The sequence below is a fragment of the Glycine soja genome, chromosome 16 (assembly GCF_004193775.1).
Source record: "Glycine soja cultivar W05 chromosome 16, ASM419377v2, whole genome shotgun sequence".
NCBI lineage: Eukaryota > Viridiplantae > Streptophyta > Magnoliopsida > Fabales > Fabaceae > Glycine > Glycine soja.
In genome coordinates this window covers 32911599-32933533 of record NC_041017.1, presented here as the reverse complement: position 1 = coordinate 32933533, position 21935 = coordinate 32911599, and the positions used below count along the sequence as shown (strand labels likewise).

General features: G+C 30.2%; 1 protein-coding gene across 1 annotated transcript; it reads right to left on the bottom strand.

The window, feature by feature from the left end:
* Positions 1-10295: 10295 nt before the first annotated feature.
* On the bottom strand, positions 10296-13308 carry LOC114390698 (trihelix transcription factor GT-2-like). The gene is made up of 2 exons (XM_028351539.1): positions 12886-13308; positions 10296-12132 (listed from the first exon to the last, which is right to left on the bottom strand). Exons 1-2 carry the CDS (start codon positions 13218-13220, stop codon positions 10611-10613), a joined length of 1857 nt encoding a protein of 618 aa, XP_028207340.1. The 5' UTR covers positions 13221-13308; the 3' UTR covers positions 10296-10610.
* Between the last annotated feature and the right edge of the window lie 8627 nt (positions 13309-21935).

Here is a 21935-nt window from a genome sequence, read left to right as displayed (position 1 = left end):
GACTATGTTTTCTATATTTGAGAAACTCTCGAACCTCATGCCTTGAATTATATATTACCATTGCAAACACACTCACACAAACATATGCACATCCACCACAAATTTATGCAAGGTCTTTGAATTTGGAGAGTTTGGATGAATATCTCAATGAAGCTATGAACCTTGAATTGAGTTTTGAAGAAAAATGTCCTAATTTATTTGATTGCTATTTTATTATTTAATGATTTTGTAGTCGTCATGTGTGTTTTTCTTTGTTGTATTACTGAGTTGCTGTCAAGTGTGTTAATGCCAAATATTTGAAGTATGGATTGTTTATTTCAAGTTTTAATAATTTTTTCTTGTTTTTGGTTACCTCATTGATGTGTTTGAGGGTCAAATCCAGACCCAAAAGTTGTCTTAATAACTTCTTTGACATGAAAATTATAAGAATGAAATATTATTTTAACTAAAATAATTGATACAAATAACAACATAAGTGTCAAAAATTGTTATTATGGATTGAAATCTTTAAGTTTTAGTAATTTTTCTTATTTTTGGTCATGTTGTTAATGTGTTTGAATTATGTAAATAATAAAATGTAACATTTATGTAAATAATTTTTTAGTTGAATTATTTATGTAAATAATTATTTTTTTTATTTTTTACGTAAAAAACTAAGATACTAAAGCCCTATATATGAAATTAATGTCATTTCCAAGAACCCTTATCGTTTTCTTGTTTTGACAACAAAAAATTATTTCAATTTTCAAGTACCTTGGGCCAGGTTACTTACCCCATTAATTACTCCATGGCCAGGGAAAAAGCTCATCATCAAGGTACACAATTCTGAAAAGCTTATGTTTTTTATATACTTTAATTTTCTTCTCTGTAGTCAATTTTGCGACTTGAAATTTTTTGCGGATTGTTTTGTGGTCGATATCATGTGGGTGTTTTAGTACTGTTTGATATTTGTAACTAGTTTTATGGTAGTTCAGTAATATTTAGACTCAATGTACGTACTTCTTAGTTGGTGTATCACATCTGCATTATGAAGATTTTAAGATTTATTTTAAGCATGTTATAAATGCGAAGTTATGCGCAATCATTATATACGAATATAAGTAGCTAAGTTTTTATTTAATAAGTTTTAGAAATTCAAAACGTTATCTTAACTTTGAATAAATGATTTCTTCTTCTGACTCATTAATATATATATATATATATATATATATATATATATATATATATATATATATATATATATTATAAAGAGAGTCAGGAAATTCTTTTTTCAAAATGGTCAATTTTAAAGCTTCTGGAGATGACGGATTCCAACCAATCTTCTATAAAAGCCAATGCAAGTGGTGAGAGCTTCTATTTGTGGTCTCATGAAGAAGCTCCTTGAGTGTACTTCAACCAATTAAATGAGTTCACATGTCACCAACACTATCAACACTAAATCTTGCCGCACCATTTTGTTTCTAACTTTTTATCAGGATATCAAGTTTCCTCCAAAAGTAAACAATACCATAAGTGAATCGACGATCAATTAATCAACCCAATTGGTATATATATCTAACTAACCATATATTTAAGCATGCTCTTTGTCTTCGTAAACGAATCCATTGCCTCGAGCACTTTTAATATATTTCAGGATCTGTATAATTGAATCCCAATTAATGGTCCTTACAAGGAGAATATGAGAAATGGCTAACCACACTTACAAGAAACTGTGAGGTAGTTTAATTAGTTAATTTACTCTTGAACACTTGTCATTTTTCGTAAGACTCAAAACTCATTCAGAATGTGTCATCTCGCATTGTAATATATGATTAATGTTTGGAGGAGTGCTAACTGCTAACAAACTCTCTAACATAATCCTTTTAATATACACTTTATTTTTTGTTAAAATTTATTACTTGTGTTTTAAAATAGTTGTTGTTTTAAGTTATTTTACATAAATAAAAAATTATTAAAGAAGAGATATAAGTGAAAAAATGTAATTAATATTATACTAAAATGTTAAAATAATAATTAATTTGAGATATTTTTTTACACCAAAATTATAAAATTATGTGAATCATTTTATAAGATATGAGATTCATAATTATTTTTGTAATTTCTAACCTATATATTTTCACCGATAAGAATAAAACTGCGAGATTACTTTTTTGTTTTTACTTTTTAATTCTTCAAATTTATTTCTCTCTTTATTTTTTTATTATCTAGTCAATTTCAAAATTAAATTTTGAATGATTGGAAACATGAAAACGATAAGGATACATATACATATATAATAGACGAGTTTCTCTCAAAAAAGAAAAAAAAATACAATAGACGACTTAATAAAAGAAAATAATACGAAGTATAATGTAACAATTTTAGTGGAAACACTTTAATTTTGGTGTACATAGATTTAGATAGATAAATCAGTTTCTTTCAAATTTATTCACGGTCTCGTATATTCCTTTTCTCCGCATTAAATTTAAATTGATTAATATCAATTACTATCATTCGAAGTGGATTTTTTCTGAGAATAGAGAAGACATAGCCATTTAGGTGGAACACATTTCATTGTCACATAGCCAGGTCAAAATTCGGGTGGCTCCAGAAATTCTGGGTTTAATCACTTTTTAGGAAAAAGTCAATCAACACTTGATATGTTGCCACTTGGTATGCATCAGAGATTAATAAATTGATTAACTTTTAATGAGTTAGTTATTATACATTTAAACTATCAATTAAAGGAAAATTGACCACCAAACGATGACACATGACCACACGCATCGCATGTCATTGAGTTTGACATATATATATATATATATATATATATATATATATATATATATATATATATATATATATTAGACAAATTAAATTTTAAGTTAACCATAGAATTGATTGTAATTATGTAAGGTCTTGCTATATTTATATATGAGAAAATAATATATTTAGTAAAAAATTTGTGATATATAAAATTCTCTTAGGTTAATAATAATTACATCATTATTAAATTATAAACTACCATTTATAATAAATTCATTAATTTTAATAATAATTATATTAAAAATCATATTAGTAATAATTTATAATTGATTTATAATTTAAAAAATTTTAAAGTAAAAAATGCATATGTATTTGTATGTTTGGACCATACAAATTGGACAAGATTAAAATAAGCATAGTGAAGCCTAAAATCTAATGCTCTTTCATATCTATATATTAAAGTGTAATTTATACAGACATTTGTGGTCCAACTGTTTTATGATATATCTATAAATCAAACTGAGGTCTGTCTTGATTCAATTTTGGCAGAATATGCTTATCTTCTCACGAAACAAGAGAGAACAATGTCCCTCTCACTAGCTTTTGTTGTTATTATTAGTTATTAAGTAATCTTTTTCAAAAAGTCGCAAGATCGTGATATTGTCAAGTAATTAATAATAGGTTTAGGTAAGAGAAATAATAAATAGAATATGAAGACCTTAGGGAGATGGGGAGTAATTAAATTAATGAAGACTATGGGATACAATAGTGGGTTATTGGATGAAGTAAGCACGGATTATTTTCTAATAAAATATTTCTTAGTGGAAAAAGATGCATTATATATGCTAGCTATTATATATGTTGTTGCTTGTATGATTGCTTCTTTTTTTTTTTTACAAAAAAAATAACTTATTTCATTTCAAACATAATTAAGAATAGGATAAATAGGAGGAGGATACAATCAAAAAATTTATTAAGAGCAAATAATCTTGACGTCCTCACAAGAGTATGAGCAACATAACTAGTTCTCCAACAAAATTGACCAGAGTTACATGAATTATGAAAAAACTGTTTACACATTGATAGAATTAATATAGCTAAATTCAGAAGTGCCATGATATGAAGAACTGGTGCTGTCAACAACAGATTTGCAATCTAGTTCAAAAGTGACATTATTCATTCCAAGCGAGTTGATCCAGATTACAGCTTGCAAAAGACCCCAGGATTCAGCCTTATGTGGTTCTGGAACACCTTGATGAACAAGAGTTTGAGCCTTTATAAAGTTACCACAATGATGACCAACAATCATTCTCACTCCAAAACAGTTTTCTTCCTGGAACAGTGTTGCATTTGAGCGCTCCTTCTGCTGGTGCTTGCCATTCTGTTGCGGGTTGTTGATGATGACTGATGAGCCTCCAAACGAGTAGAATAGCCATATGGCTTCCTTGCATGCTTCCATTCATTAAAGTACTGCATACTATTTGCAACAAAAATATGCGGAGGAGTAGAAGCATCGTGCCAAGTACTTCTAATTTTTTGAGTGAGTTGAAAATTTGAAATTAAGAATGTGAACGATTTCGTGCATGCACAAGAATAACCGTTTTTACTAGATTTCCATTTTAGGGAGATGATCATTTCCTTTTAGGGTGGTGGCTTAATAATTGTCAAAAAATACATAATTGAGAGTTGTGAATTGAGGTAATCATCTCATCTTTTTTCTTATTTAAGATTTTATTTGTGTCTTTTTACTTATAAATTTATAAATATGTTATTTTTCTCTTTAGTTTATCATTTTGATAGGTTATATGTGCTTATTTGATGGTTTATTTTGTAGGAATTTAAAATGGAATGAAAGACAACTTAAAATGAAGAGTGAGAAAGTCATAAATCATTTTGTTTATTACGAATTAAGCAATTTGTAATATAAATATGTTACGGATTATTTAATTCATAATAAATTTGTGGATGATGTAAGGCAGTGGTGGATTTGATGATGCAGGAGGGTTTCGTGGGTCATGGTGGTGTGACATGAAGGTGCAATGTTGGTCATGGAGGCTTGGGAGAAGAGGCATTGCTTGGGAGAAGAAGGGTAAGAAGGGGATTTTAGAAAATATGGGATGCATCAAGCAAAAAATGGGGTGTGCTAAGTAATTTCCCTTTGAACAAATATATTTACTCTAGTTAGATAAATGGACTCATTAAGATGAGTGTATTGTGGGCCAAAACAATATACAAATTACCTTGGAGTGTTGCTAGGTGCACCCAGCATTATTGCTAGTGCACCCAACATTTTTTAAAAATGGTAAAATTGTTCTTGTCTTCTTTTTTCCTTTAGGGATCAAGTTGATCCATAAGTTAATTTTTAAGATTTATGAATCAAGTTGATTTGTAAGTCTTTTACTATACTAATTGGATAAATTTAACAATGATAAAAAAATTCATTTAGTCATTAATTAATAATACTTATTTTCAAAAACATGACCAGATTTTTTCAAAAACAATGGGATAATATTATGCATGACAAAGCAATTATTATGTATAAGAACATTGTTGCAACAAATTTAAAATCAACACATTATAAAACAATTATTATAAAACAACTAATATATAAATAAATTGTTCACGGTTAATTAAAATGTTCATAATAATTAAAATGTGCATAATAATAAAAATGTTCACAATCCTAAGGCAATTCATAAACACGACCAATAAAGCACACAGTTAACATCAGGATCAATGAATTCGAAAACTATTTCCATGCCAGCGGTGAACGACAAGGTCTCGCAGAAATGTTTCTATCCGGCTCTAATTTTTAGTGACTTCCTCCAGTGATTGAACACGAGTCGGCATTCTGCAATGTCTTCCAAGTACAAATGAGTCCAGCCTTTGTTTGTCAAAAAATAATACGTGCTACTTGAAACGTCCTCACAAATAAAGAAATATTATGTCAACAATTTATGTTATAAAATTTAAAACTTGAAAAATAAAGAAATGAAATTAGGAAGTTGCTTACCAGATTGCTACATGAAACTTTCTGCTAAGTGAGATAAACCTTGAAGGTCACAAAACCTAACACTTAATGATATAAAAAGTGTCATCTTGGGAATGATCTGGGCAGGCAAGGGGTCTTGAATATAGTAAGAAAAAATGCACTCTTACCATAATGATGCAGGGATACTAGATGATCTCCAGTCAGCTGGTAAAAATCGTGCAGTGCTATCCACCCTGCTATAATGGCTGGTTGGTCTAGATCTTTGTTATACAAAACGTTATGATAATTCCATCTTTGTCAACCAAATGTCATACACTGTCAAGTACGTCCTTCCACTTGACAACATATATCTTACCAACTTCACCGAAAATCTACATGTCATATCACAAAATAAGGTTGGTTAGTTACACGAAATAACAGAAAAATCAAATGTTAATTAAATCAAAATGAACATGACTTGATCCCTGACGCTAATGGTCTGGAAAGAAGTCTCTGGTGGAGCCACGACATGCTGCATCATGTTTGTCAATTCCTTCCATTCCCCATGCTCTTCAATTGTTAATTCTTACAAGATTAACATTCAAGCAATTAACAGGAATTCAAGCACAAAACAAATAACTATATGTTAATTTTTACTGGGCATATTCACAACAAGGTGTTCGAGTTCCTCATTCATGCTGGTCCAACGTGATGACGACGCACGAGAGCGTGACATTTTGAAATATATTTGACAAAAGAATATTTTATTATTTTTGTTCTACTTTTCCTATTTCTAATCTAATGTTGTTTGTTAAAAAACTAATCTAATCTAATCTAAATTGTAATGTAATCCTACAAACATTTCTTAGATGACCAAAATAATAAATAAATCATTCATAAAATAAATAATAAACAAACTTAAAACTAAGTTACGGAAAATAGAGTTTAAGCCTAAAAGCCTTAAAACTAACCATAAATCCTAATAAAATCGTTTTTCTTCAATTATAACCTAATCGCCATTTTAAAAAAAAATTAACTTTTATGGATCAAGTTGATTCGCAACAAGCTTACAGATCAAGTTGATCCATAAGCTTTTTGCGGATCATCTATTCTATAGCATATCAACTTGATCCGTAACACAAAAACCTATTGCGGATCAAGTTGATCTGTAACTGAAACACCTAATGCGGATCAACTATTGCCATTGTGGATCAACTTCGTCTCTACTACCTAGCACTACACAAGCAAAATGGAAGCAGAACAACACAACAAAAGGGATGTTAGGCTTATCTCGATGAAGAACGGAAGCTCGCGGAAGAACGAAAGAAGAAGACATACTCGCAGGAGGGACGAAGATGCACCTCGTGGATAAAGCAGGGAGGCTCGCGGCATAGCAGGGAGGCTTGTGGAAGAGGATGAAGCAACTCGTGGCACAGCAGGAGGCTCTCGCGGAAGAAGAAGAAGCAGCTCACGGCACAGCAGGGAGGCTCACGGGCAGAAGAAGAAGCACGTCGCGGGAGAAGGAAAAAAGCGTGTGCCTGGTACCTGGTGCACAGTATTTTTTAAAAAATACCGAAAAAATATTTTTTAACTTTTCACATTAATTACTGGGTGCACAATTAGGTGCACCTAGCATCACTCATGACCTTCTAAAAATTGTGCAGTCAATTTTTTCTTTATCGATCTACTGTAACATTAGAAAAGTCCATATTATTTACTTTGTCCCTGGTCGTTCGTTGTGCAATAGGATGGTACGTCAACGTTTTGAACCTCCCCATCGGTGATCATTAATGGACTTATTGATCTAGAGAACTCCAATATACATAATTGCTATATTCTAAAGTCAACACAGATGAGCATACAGAATATTGTAATGAAATGGCATAATTTTGTGAACATACAGCATTAATTTCTAACGGTGGACCCAGATGGTGGCTCTTGTAAAATTGTCACTTTGTGGCTACTGGACTTGGATAGCTAGGAAGAAGGCGTGATATATGTTTATAAATTTACCTAGGTGTCCCACCACTTATTGGTTTCACATGTAGTATTTTATTTATTAATATTATTATTAGTTTATAATAATAACAATAATAATAATAATAATTATTATTATTATTATTATTATTATTATTCACATATTAATAATTTTATTATTTTCTATTACTGTAGCCCTTCTCTTTCATATATTATTTTCTTGCTTAAAAAATATTTTATATTATTAAAAGTATAAATTTAACTACAATTGGTTAGACCACAATTAACAACTATTAGACCATCAAACTTTAAATTGGTGTCTTTAATAGTGTAATTTTAAAAATATTGTTTGATATATATATATATATATATATATATATATATATATATATATATATTATTTTCACTATTTATTATTTTTTAAATAAATAAATTTGACTGCCACATGACATATTATATGAGACTTATTACTCATACTAGTAAATTCAATGGGACATACTATATGGAAAAAAGTCTCATTCAAAAAAATAAATAACATGCAACATCAAAATAGGTAGTTTGAGTAGCTAGCCACTTAACTTAAATAAATAGTCATGTGACAGCTAGTCAAATTAACTAATTTTACTTAATTTGACGACTTAACTGGTATAAAATTAGCTAATTGAGTACCTTAATGGCTTACATGATATGAATCTCACTAGTATGACTAACTTGTTAACATAGTTATAATAATTAAAACAACTCCATATAAACATTATGTTTCGGAGCAATCATATTTTTAAATTATCTTAATGGTATATTTTATTATTTAACTGCTATTGTTTTACAAAGTATCTCTCATGTTTCATTTTCGCTTATTTTACATCATGTTTTTATTTTTACGCATTAATTTTACCATCCAAGATTAAATTTTGTGATTCTTACAACATATTTTTAAACTATAGAACATTTTATTATGTTGGTAACAACAATTTCATTTTATCAACACTTTATTACACATTTAAAATATCAATAAAATTTGTGAACAAAATTTAAAAATATGATAGTAAAATTTATAAAATAATGATAGTAGAGTAATAAATATGCAAATCTTTATTATTTAGTTTTTAAGAGTACTGTTTAAGTTTGGTAAATTAACTGCCTTACTAGTTACTACAATTGCATACACATGATGAGATTGGTAGAATATTACATAGGACGCGGTATTCAAAAATGTTTTGTGTTTCAGCATAATTTAAGTTAGATATTCTTAAAGAGAAAGATAAACATTGAGAAAAATTAAAGTAATTATATATCATGTAAAATGCAGTCTCAATTATTTAACGTGTTTAAAATAATAAAAACTGTCTTAACAAATCTCGTGACATGTGAAGTCAATGGTGGAAAATTAACCAAGTTTCCTCTTGTCATATAACAACTCTTAACTCTCACGCAACTAAAGCCTCCAAAAACACAGGAAAATTGAAAGTACAACAGAGTGATTGTGTGAGAGCTCCTATCGCCAGCACATATAGACATAGCAAAAGGAAAATTACAAGACTAGCTTGAATGCATGCATGTGACATTAATTTTATGTACTATAGATTTCTCTCTATCATCATGGTCGTTACAATTTATATTTTACCAATAATTCATGAATAATGCTGATTCCACTTAAAAATCTCATAATTTAATATAAAATATAAAAGGTTAAAAAAGAAAAACAAAATATAAACTAAAATAATAATGAATGTACGTAATAAAAAGAGATGAAAAGTAGTATAAAAACGAGATAAATAACTATGTTGGTTCTTGACTGTAAAATTCACTTATCCCCTAAAAATATTAAAATTTTAAAAGACTCAAGAAAATATAATTTTTCTATCACTTTAGTCCTATGGTTAAAATTAAAGATTTTTTTATTAAAATTAACGTTTGTATCTACTTAGCACCTTACAGATGACAATGTACATTTGAATGATACATGAGGATTCAATGCATATGTGATAATTGATGATTTAATGATTTGATGATGCATATGTGATAGCTATTAATATACACCGTGAATAACAAATGATAATCTAATCATTGTTATTTTAGTCTTTGACTAGACTGCCTCATGTACACTATCGGCTGTTATTTTGTCTTGTGCCATTTATAAGTGTATCATCAACTGCCACATAGATAAATAAGTTCCACATAAACATAGGGTTAATTTTAACAAAAAAATCTTTTTACCGACAAGATTAAAGTAATGACAAACAAATTACGCTTTTAAGATACTTTTGAAATTTTTATACTTTCATATACTTAAAGTTACAATCAATTGCATTTTCGAGAATCAAATTATAGTTCACACATTGAAAGTTTGTACAATTTTTTTAAGAAAACATTATTGGTAATTTATCAGTCCGAAACACATTGTACACCCCCACTATAGCTGCTTTGCTGGCCCATGTGGCTGTTTTTGGAGTTAAACATCTGAATATAGTTCATGGCGGCAGAAAACTGACCCACTACCCTAATCATCACCTTTTATGATACCCCATGCTCAGAAAAAGTCTCTCCTCAGATAGGGTATGTTATGTGCAGCCACAGAAGCCCCATGCTTTTAGATAGGTTGTGAATGATGATTAAAGAATTGAATTGTCTGGTGCAGGTGTTTGTGCCATGCCTTTAATGTCAACAATCTATGACAATTTTTTTCAGTAGCATGTTACAACCCCATTGGAAAAATAAAAAATTGAATGACTATACTATACCCAACATTTGTTTTCCTTAAGAAATAATCACAATTTGAAGTCTAAAAAAATGATAAAAAAAATAAAGGACTATTTTTTCCGAAATAAGTAAAAGTAAATTTAACCACACACTTAATTTTTCTCCATTCAGAAAATTCCTTATCTTGTCTACTTCAACGGTGTCCACTGAAGCACGTTTAATTATTTGTCGCAATCTCACACGGGTTTGCTCCTTCATCTTCCACACTATCTCCATCCTCTTCAATGTTATCATCATCGTCACCACCATTTTCTTCATTTTCATGATATTCTTCACTTGCATTCTCCATCCCTACACCCTCTTCCAATGATTGAGGTGGGGGCCTCCATTGTTGCTCCGGTTGCACCATCAGTGGCTCCGTCATCATCAGCATCATCTCATTAGGCTTCATATTCTGGAAGATGCCAAAGGGGTTCTTGGACGATTTGCTCTTTTCTTTGTATAGAGCTTCAAGCTCGTGGAAATAGGGACATGTCTTGCTATCTTCACGCCTTTCTTTGCTACTCTCCCTCACTCTCTTGAAGTACTTGTTGATGTTCTCCCATTTTTCCTTGCATCTCTTTGCACTCCGGTTGTACCCAAGCCTTTGCATTGCAATTGAGATATCTTCCCACAATGGAGCTTTTGGTCCATTCTCTTGATACTTGGTTTCTAGACTTGTCCTTATCCTTATCAAAGCATGAACTTCCGCCTTCGGCCACCGAGAAGAAGAAGAATTCACCGGCGAAGTAGTAGTAGTAGTAGCAGCAGTAGCAACAGTACCAGTAGTAGTACTAGTAACACTGTGACCATTATTTATTTTCTTGACCTCGAAATTATTGTTTGGCATTAATATTGGAGGCAGCGATTGGGGAATTGTTTGCTTCTGTTGTGGTGGTGGCTCTACTTCAACTTGTTGTGTGGGGTTTTGTTGGCCATACATCTTTTGCAATAATGCAATGACTGTAGCATCTTTGGCTGCTGCTGTTGATCTCTCTTGAACAAGAATCTCATGCTCCCTATTGATCCTTGCCATTTCTTGCATCCTCCAATTGTCTTGTTGTGCCACCCTTTCCCTCTCCCTTTGGTCCATGGCTTCCAAGAACTTCTTTTGCATCTCCTCTTGCTTCAACAAGACCTTCCTAGTGAGCCTCCTGAAGTAGTCCTTCCACTTTCTCTTCCTCCTATACCTCTCTTCCAAGTCTTCATCTGATGCTGTGGAGGATGAGGTGGAGGCAGTGGTGGTAGAGAAAGAGGTGTTCATGTTTGGCAAAGAGTGTGTGACACTATTATTGTTGTTGTTGGTTTGTGGTCGTGATGAATCTCTAGGGTTGGTTGTGGATGTTGTTGTGGTGGTGGTGGTGGTAGTGTTGGTTTGTGGAGAAGGTGAAATGAGAGTAGGGTTTGTGGAAGGAAAAGTTGTGACATAAGAGATAACTTTGTTACCATGATCACTTGGCCTTGTTGGCAATGTCAATGGGTTTGTTGTTGCCAAAGTAGAAGTAGGTTGTGGTTTTGGCGGGTAAGAGACTGTTGTGAATTGGTTCTCAAGGGCTTGTAATTGATCAAAGAATTTATAGGTTTTTCCATGTGATTTGCCACTTTTGTTGTCTTTGGTTCTCTTGTTGTACTTGTACACGTTCTCAAATTTTTCCTTGCACTTCTTTGCGCTTCTTTGATATCCAAGTTCTGCCAATTTCCTGCGTGCGTAGATTTATGCATAAAATTAGAGAAAGATCAAATTTTTTTAACATTATATATCCAATAGAAAAAGAGTTGAGAAAAAAAATTATAAAAAAAATGAACTATGTTTTCCCATGAGCAAGGGTAAAATCATAGACAACGAAATGTACTTTCCTTGATGTACTGAATTAACAACATAAGAAGAGATGGTTCATACCTAAAAAGTTAACAAATAAGACAAAAAAAAAACTAAACAAAGGAAACAATGAAAGGCAACAAAGAAGAGAGGCTTAAAAATTAAGAGCAAATCAATAGAAAACTGAAAACGCTCAGAATGATTCATTTCAAACACGGGTTCATTTTATATATGCCTTGTTTATAAACAGCTGACACAGAGATATAAAAATTTCAGTTAATTAATACGAAGTTCATATTGAATATTTATTTAGCTCAGACTGGAAGAATAAGATTCGCTGATTTCAAAAGTTGATGGTGCATGTGATTAAAAAAGAATAGCTCTTAACGGCTCGAATATACATGAAGGGAAATGATTTTTAATTGCCTGAACTGGAAATTGAGAACCAATTCATAGATCTACATGCACGATCTTGAAGGAGCTAGCTTGAAGTTTTTATATATACTTTCTTCAAACACACAAAAAGAAATAGAATATTGAAGTGACTCCAAAAGGCAAACAAAATGAAAAGAGATGAATTGAGAGGTTAGATGTATTGAAATTGAACTATATAAATTATATTTATTATATATACCTTGAAACTTCTTCCCAAAGTGGACCTTTAAGACTTGAATCTCGAAAAACTGTATCCATATCCGACCTTATCTTCAAGAGAGCCAAAGTTTCTTGGCGGGGCCACCGGTTCCCTCCAAAGCTCATCTTATTATTACCTTCATTTCCTTCACCTGAATTTGCATCCAAGTCCATCCCAATCATCTCACCACCACCACCATCACCACTACCACCATCACCACTGTTGTCGCTGCCATCATGGACTACTTCTTCTGGTGGCGACACTACTGCCGTCACCGCCATCTCAGGCTGGGTATGGGAGGAGATCTCCAACACACTTGAGTCTCCTAGCTGCATATAGCTATAGAGATGTTGTGTCCCTATGCAATTACAGCTAGAGGGAAAAAATGAATAATAGAAGACAAGGTGAATACTATATAAGGGTTTTTATGCTCATGGAGTGCTTGAGATTATATTACATATTTTATTTATTTATTGGGTGGAGTTTAATTTCTATCTATTTCAGATTTTCATGATAGAAAAACAAAAAGGAGAAGAAAAAAAAAGGGGAGGGGGGACTTTAATTAAGCTAGTTGAAGCAACTTTCATTCCGTCTGCCGTAAATTATTGTTGTTTATTTTTTTTATTTTATTATGAGTTTAATTTATATACACCCATATAATATTTTTTAAGAGATATTTAATAATATATGACCACTTTATGGTATTATCTTGTTTATTAATATTTATAATTATTACGAAGGAAATAATTTCATTTAATATCTATTATTTTTGGATATTTTTATTTTTAACTATTAGAAATCTGTAACCATTGTATCATTTTTATTTTAAATGTACACGTAAAAATGTTTTACATTTTCAGACAATATGATAAATAAATTAAAATCTTTCATATCACGGTATGGAATCTTCACTTTTTTTTTCTAATTGGGTTGAGAGAAAAAATTAAATACAGAAAGTCGCTTTGGTTCTCATATCTGGGTGTCACACGTAAGTGCCTGGAAAAGAAAAATTAAAACAATAAATTATAAAATATAATATATCCAATTAAAGGAAAAATAATGACAAGTGAAAATAATACAAACGGAATTTTTTTTATTTTTAATTTATGCAATAAATATTTTAGAAAAATTTAACAGTTGTAGTGGGTACAGGCCGCAGATGCAACAATGGAGATAATAACTTGTGGCCCATTTTTGTAGGTCAGCTTTTGCGTTTGGGGAGTTTTGGACTTCAGTGGCCGTTTTCACAAAGGGCGAAGCTGGAAATTACAAATTTAACCCTGAGAAGATGGATATCATTGACCTATGATAACATCGTGATACTCATACCGTTAGGGACTTTTTCCATATGTGTGACCGTGGAAAAAAGTAGATTAATCCCAAAAAAAAAATTGTTTTTTTTAACTATATTATAAGGATAAAGTATTTATTAATTTTAGACGAATCTAAAAGATCATATCATTTAGAGTGGAGTTTCTTTTTCCAGCCATACTTTTTTAGAACCTAAAATTTATAAACTCAATTCTATTGAGACTAACATAATGTTAATAAAGTAATCCTATACTAATGTTATAAACTGATTTTAAAGTTAGTGCAATATTTTTTGAATTATTATTTAATTATTTTATACTATATTGTTTTAAAAAATAATTTAATTTCAATGCTTCAAAAATTCATTTTGAATTAATTTTATCATTTTAAATACTGTTGACATAAATTAATTCTTCAAAACTTTAAAAGTTACATAAAGAGTATTTTTTTTTCCAAGATTTATATTACAAAAAGTTATATATTTTTATGTTAATTGGAATTTTGGAAGACTAATTTAACGCTTAAATGTTTGGGAAACTGAAGTTTATATTTGGATCACTAATATACTAGTTTAGTAGTAAAATATATATATATATATATATATATATATATATATATATATATATATATATATATATAATTTAACTATATCGTGATTTATAGTTACCTAGAATATACAAAAGTTGTCGCAATATAATGGTTAAATGCTCTAATATAAATTGAAAAAAGATCCCTTACTTTTCATAATAAATTGAAGGAAATGTAGGTGATCATGCGACCACGTGGGCAGGTGTAGATCACCGTGGTTTGCCAAAGTTTAGTTTGAAGCTTGGTTAAGAGAAATAATAGTTTTAACCTAATTTGTTGATAATGATGAATTAATGGTTTTTAGGTTAGATATAGGTCACTATGTAAAGGCGAAGTGTATTTATGAAATGGAAGTAACCGGTGGCAAATTCAGTTATATTCGACCTAACATAATAAATAGAATGAATATTTTGATGGCTAACAACCTTCTAACGCTTTATGATCACCAATTATTTGAATTTTAATTTATTAGGGACCATTTGCAATAGTGTGGGTAATGAAGTGACTTGCCGATGAATAATATACTAGTCACATAGAGTTATTGAGTCAGTTTTTCTGTTTTATTTCTCATTGTAAATAATAAATGATTTTCCAATTATATGTGAAAGAGGAGAAAGTGATAAAGTTGGCTTTCATTTTTCTTATTTTGTACTCTGAATTCAAGAATTCCATTAATTTGTAGTGGCCCCACAACGTGCTTCAACGTGCTGGACTTTATCAATCAATAATAGTGAATATGGCCTTTACCAGAGAAAAAAAAGGATACAATGTGGATTTGAGAATTTTGAGCCGAGTTTAATTTATAGATTTTTTTTACTGTTTACTTAATTCACAAACTTTTTATCACTGATACTTCTTTTTTTTTCTTTTTGTCCCTTTTATTTATTGACATCAATAATGACCCAGATGCTTTACTTGAGGTATGGTTGTTCATTTTACATTCCAACTATTTCTCATTTGAACTGAAACTTTAGAGACTATTTTGTAGTTATCTATTCTCAGACAAGAAAGGAGCTAGTTAGGTTAATTTTTAGGGGAACAATATTAAAATTATAAATTAAGAACATTTCAAAACTTTCAAACATTGTTTTCAGTCTAAAAGACTGAAGAGTGTTCCATGGCTGGCTCCCGTCAGTTCATTCGCTCCATCCCCTTTTTATATAAGAAAAAAGGACAAAATAATAAATACAATTTCTTTAGTGTGTCTTTTATATTATTTATTAGTTAAAATTAGTTTTTGTTATGGGCAATGACCCTACTCGACCCACTTATACTCAAGTCACTTCATGCTTAGTTGTTTGAGGCTTTCAAGACTGTGTCAAGGAATTCCAAATCACCCATGTATGCCTAAAGAGCAAATCCCAGATTATTCTCCCTTCTCCACTAAATACTTAGGACTCCTTAGCAAGACAAACATGACTAGAATCATGCCTAACATTTCTAAGGTTGTGATGGAATAACTTTATAAAATTTTAATACCAAAATATGAATTACATTTAAGTTTTATCCATATGAAAAAAGTATAAAAAGTTGAAACCAATAATGATAAAGAAGATTATCCACGAGCATTTAGTTTGAAAGTTCATCTTTAATTTAGGAGAATGTTAAAATGTTATAGGGATTAATATTGTATTTTATTTTTAAAAAAATCTTTAAAACATCAGTAAAATTTGAAATTTGAAAAATTTGGGAAATCAAGAACTTGGTTTAAGACTAAAAATGAGTCAAATCAAACTTAGTTTAGTACGACTTGACCATATAAGAATTGATTTATCAACTCAAAATGACTCAATTAAGTTTTACATGAATACGTACTTTCTTTTTTGTTTGAATTCAATTCCGTTCAAATTTGCAAACAACTCAATTTAGTTTATTAGTTTGTTTTGATTTAAAATTATGATTATGTTACATTTTTATTATTTCATATAAAAATAAATTAATATAAAATTAATTAGAGAATTATATGAATAATATTGAATTCGTATAATTTTATGAATTATTCAATATTTTGCCCATATTCATTGTAACTCTACACTACCAATTTTACAGCAAGGGCTAAGTTTCAGATGAATTATTCACTAAAACTTTCACAAAAAATTACATAAATTTAATTAATTAAAATTTTATAAATAATTTTTTTGTTTTCTATTGTAATTTAATAAGTCGAGTTAAATCACAGATGAAGAAAATTGGTGTTACAGGAGAACAATATACTTCTTGATCGGAATATAGGCAACACGAGACGGATATTGATGGGAAGGTCATTATACATCTTGTTGGTTGCAAATAAGTTACACTTTTTTTTTTTATATGTATTCGTTAAGCACCAAAATTGAATTTTTCTATTGACTTTTGATTGTTGTAGGTGGACTCCATCGAATCTGGCGATTGAGGTGATTAGGTGTGCCATCACAATACAATTTCTCAATGATCCATGAGAATGTTGGGATCGATTGATTTTGAGATTTTTAGGGTAAGTTGTATTGTGTGCATTTGTACATGATTATTTTATATATCATTATTTCACTAACATATTGGAAAACTATTTCAAAATTTATGTGCAAGAAAAAGTTTCATGGGATGCTCGTCATTAGCATATTATATGTTACAGATATTTGGATCAAGGCAAAGAAAGTCAGGAGAAGTTGCATTAGATGGGGGACGAGGCTTGGGCTGGTAATACTTACTAGGATAGTCCAATATTATAAAAGACATCATCCCAAAACAAGGCCAACTTGGCCTAAACTAGAGGTAGAATAGTTCACACTAAAGCACATGGCTCATGCTCAAGTGGCATTGGATCTAGTACGTATTAACTCACATACATGTTTTACATAGTTCAATGTCTTTTGAATAATATCATATTTTAAGACTAAGCATTCATTGGCTTTTATTTAAGGTTATAAGACTTGGCGATTTATGGATCCTGATGAACTCTTCTTGGTTACCCCAAACAAGTCAAACAATTAGGTTTATAACTACTTTCAAAGGACATATGTAAGTTGCGAATCACATACTATATTTTTATACAACCTGGTTGTAAAACAAAAATAATTTTCTAATGTTTTTTTTTTTAAATTAAACAATAGGACTATTGATAACTCTTAGACAAAACAAGAATTGGTAAGGCCTTAATGGGTGCAAACAATAGGTCATAAGACTTCGCAATCCCTTTCTTGAAAAGAGCATCTATGATCTATGGAGTGTTCGCGATCTCTAGTCCTTTATCACTGTTAACGCCGTTAACCTTTTTTAGGGTACTAGAAACAAAATGTCAATTCCCAGATGAAAAATTAGAGTACTAGACACGACTACGGTCTTTGATCAATACCCGTCTTCGTTTAACTTAACATAATTACAAATATGTCACCTTGACACATTTTAAGGCGGCTATTAATAACTATCTTAAAATGCGCGACGTAAAAACAAAAAAAATTTATACTTAATTACAAAAATGTCATTGTGACACATTCTAAGATGGTTATTAATAACAGTCTTAGAATGTGCGTCGTAAAAAAATGATTTTGTAGTAGTGAGGTTTCACCGTCGACCAACATTGACCTAAGGTAGGATGTTGCTAAAGGTCGAAACAAGTTTACGATATCACATATTGAACTGTGAATAATATTGTTGTGAAGTATCATCACTAACTTAGAAGTCTTGAACTCTTCCTTCATCAAGTTGTGGAACATGAGAGGAGAGAGTTTTTAGAGCTTAGAGGGCTACAACTAATGAGGAGAGGAGCAAGATTGTTCAGAAGAGACATGCTACCTTAGAGAACTAAATGCCTGTTGTGTTGTAGCAGTTGACATGTGTAAAGGGAGGGCCAAGCTCTCTTTAGAGTAGGGCGTCTACACATTGGCATTGTCTAGTGTAGTATGGCTATCCTATTACATACATGAGGATAGTTTTATATATCATAGTTATTATTTATTTCAATATTATTATTGATATTATGTCTTTGTTATATTTTTATTACTTAATTTATATATTCATGTTTTGTAATACAAATAAAGAAACTAATAAAAAATTATAAAATTATAGTTGACCTAGCTAACATTAACGTTTTGGTATCAATATATTACTGGGTTTGAGACTGACATTGTTAGTGACAATTTTGGTTTATGTCGATAGGCGCTTTATCCTTTTAAGTATTTTAATGTCAACCAAGTGGAAGTTATCATTAGCATCAAGTTTTTTAATTTGTTTTAGCTTCCACATTTGCAATGCCCAAAAAAACAACCTAAAAGAATTGCATTTAGTGTTAAGTTTTGCTTGTCAGTGTCAAACAAAAGTAGACACAAAATGAAGATTTCTCTTGTAATGAATGAACATGATAAAATAGTTATTGTATATTTGCTTTGAAATTATTGATATCACCTTAGTATATTTGTATGCATATGTATATTGTGAAAAGATATTAATAAAGTAATAAAAAAGAAGTGAGGGGTCTAACTTAAATGATTGAGAAGAATGCATAAATTATTGTAAATTCTTTTATATCTATTTTTGAGGGAATCTAATTTAAATGATTGAAAAAAATATATGAATTATTGTAAATTATTTGATATCTATTTTTGACTTCTACCAATTATAAAAAATAAAATGAAATTAAAAAGGAAAGAGTAGAAGTGTCAGAAGGAAAATGAGAATGATCTAGTGGTTGAATTCTATTTTATGTGATTTAACAATGCATATATGAATCATATAGTAAGTTTTATAACTCTCAATCTTAAATCTTTCACCTCAAAATTAAATATTGAATAACAAAATTAGTTAAAACAAACAACTCCGTTTAGAGTGTTTTTAGTAATTTTTAAAAAATAATAACTAATTTTTAGTTTTAATTTTTTTTAATTTTAATTTCAAAATAAACACATTTTGAAATTCTTTTATCTTACCAAAATTATTTAAGGTGTTTTTGTATGGTGGTGACACAATAACGAGGAATAACATTGTACTTAACTAATTACAATGGCTAATTTGTAATTATAATTCTGGATTAGCTGCAACAACACACGTATATGCATGTTTTTACATCAAATTCGCTTAAATAACGCAGAAACGTACTAAAATTAAACGCATATGAAAGACGCGGATCCAAGGGATGCAACGCCAAAGTAGAAAGGCTAAGACATCCAAAGAAAGCCTTAAGCAAAACATCTATTGTCCATTCTGAAGAGGAATTATGCTTAATTAGAAACTATTTCTATTGGACCTTGTCTCCAACAAAGTAGAAATCAAGTTCAAATGTTTAGTCCTATAAAATTTTCTCCAAATTCTGAGACGTTTTTCTGCAGTTTGTGAACTTTGATGGTGGATATTGTTGTTGCTTCCATGGAAAGGAGTTGTTCATTCTAATTGCTACTAAATTTGAGAATGTCTGAGTGGTGAAGGGTTGAATTTGAAGCGAAGTTTTTTGTCATTGATAGAACATTAAAGCTCTGATTGATACCCTAAAAGATATCGATGCAACTAAAAAGAGTAGGAATGAAAAAGAGAAGGATTCAATGATTTTTTTAATATGTAAAAATCGAAGAAAAATATGAGAAAGTTTATAATAACTTGTGTGATTCAACCAACTAAACTAATTCTTTGGATGAATTCTATTCTCTGGCATTGAACATATGCACATGAATCATATTCATACCAAGTTCTATCACTCAATCTCATATCTAGAAAAACAAACTTAGTCACAAGTAATTGTTGATTGTATTTATATACTACAATTGCTAAAACTATTGCAAAATGATTTTATTGTAGTGATAACTGCAGCGAGAGTCATTTAACAGTGGCTTAAACCGCTGTAGTATACCTTCATATGATAACCACATTGCAGTTTGCTTTTTTTTTTTTTTTTCATTATAGTGTAATAATTGTAGAGGCTATTCAAAAAATATAAAGGGGTAATCTAAGAAAGTATTTCTTTGTAATTGACCTAGCTGAAAAGGTGTATGTAGGAGGAAGGAAATAAGATATGTACAAAAATAAATAAATAAATAAATATTAACATTTTTTACGTGGAATTTTTGTTGATTGTGATACTTTTCTCTCTCTCTCATGGTTTCAAAAATTAATTAAATATAATACGTAAATTGTTATAAATTTTTTAATATTTATCTTTGATTTTTATAAATAAATAAAAAATCCTTACATACCCAAGTATTTGAATAGAGTATTGATAGGTAAAAGCTCGATTTTACATAAATTTAGATTTAATTGAATTTGAATAGAGTTGGAATGCAGGTGAGGTACAATTATGTGATACATGTCAAACTCTATCGTCATCCTAAGAATGCCAAGAATATTCTGAAAAGAAACATGGGATGTGACACCGTTGGGTGAACATTTAGTCTTTAGATCACAACCATGACAAATGACTTGTGATAATTTTGAGCTTGGTGCAAATGGCTAAACTTGGCCCAACGAGGTTAAGTTTTTTGTTGGGTTTCTCGTTATTAGGTCCGGAACAATAGCCCTGCAGTACACATGAAATAAACAATTATTTTCTTATAGCTATGAAATCAAATGTTATATAATTGGTAGTAAGAGGGAAAAGAAAATAAAGAGTGAAAGGGCATCAAGTTTTCTGTTTATCAGTATTTTGGGTGTAGTTTGTTCCAAATTGGACTTTTACTTTCCACAGCCCTTTTTTTACTTCTTGCATCTCCAAAAACACCTAAGAAGGGAAGAAGGCAAGATGGAGTTGGGATGATGAAGGAAGTGAAAAACGTGACCCCTTTCTAGAAAGACTATTTCAGTAGATATTTTTTTTTTATACTTCTAGAATAATCTTTCTGAAAACATGATAACATACTTTCAAAATCTTTCTAGAACTATGCTAACATAATTCCAGATAGGCTATTCCAGACGATACTATTTTTTTATACTTCAGAAATAGTCTTAGTAGTGGAAGCATGTTACATGCTTATGGAATAGCCTTTGGTGGTTGGATAGTTTGGTCTGTTTGAATCTTTTTGGAGGTGCAGGAAGCAAAAAAAAAATGCAGGAAGTAAAAGAAACTTGTAATATATATATATATATATATATATATATATATATATATATATATATATATATATATATATATATATATATATATATATATATAATCTCTGATTTAAGTTATAATGTAACTTCGCATAAGTATA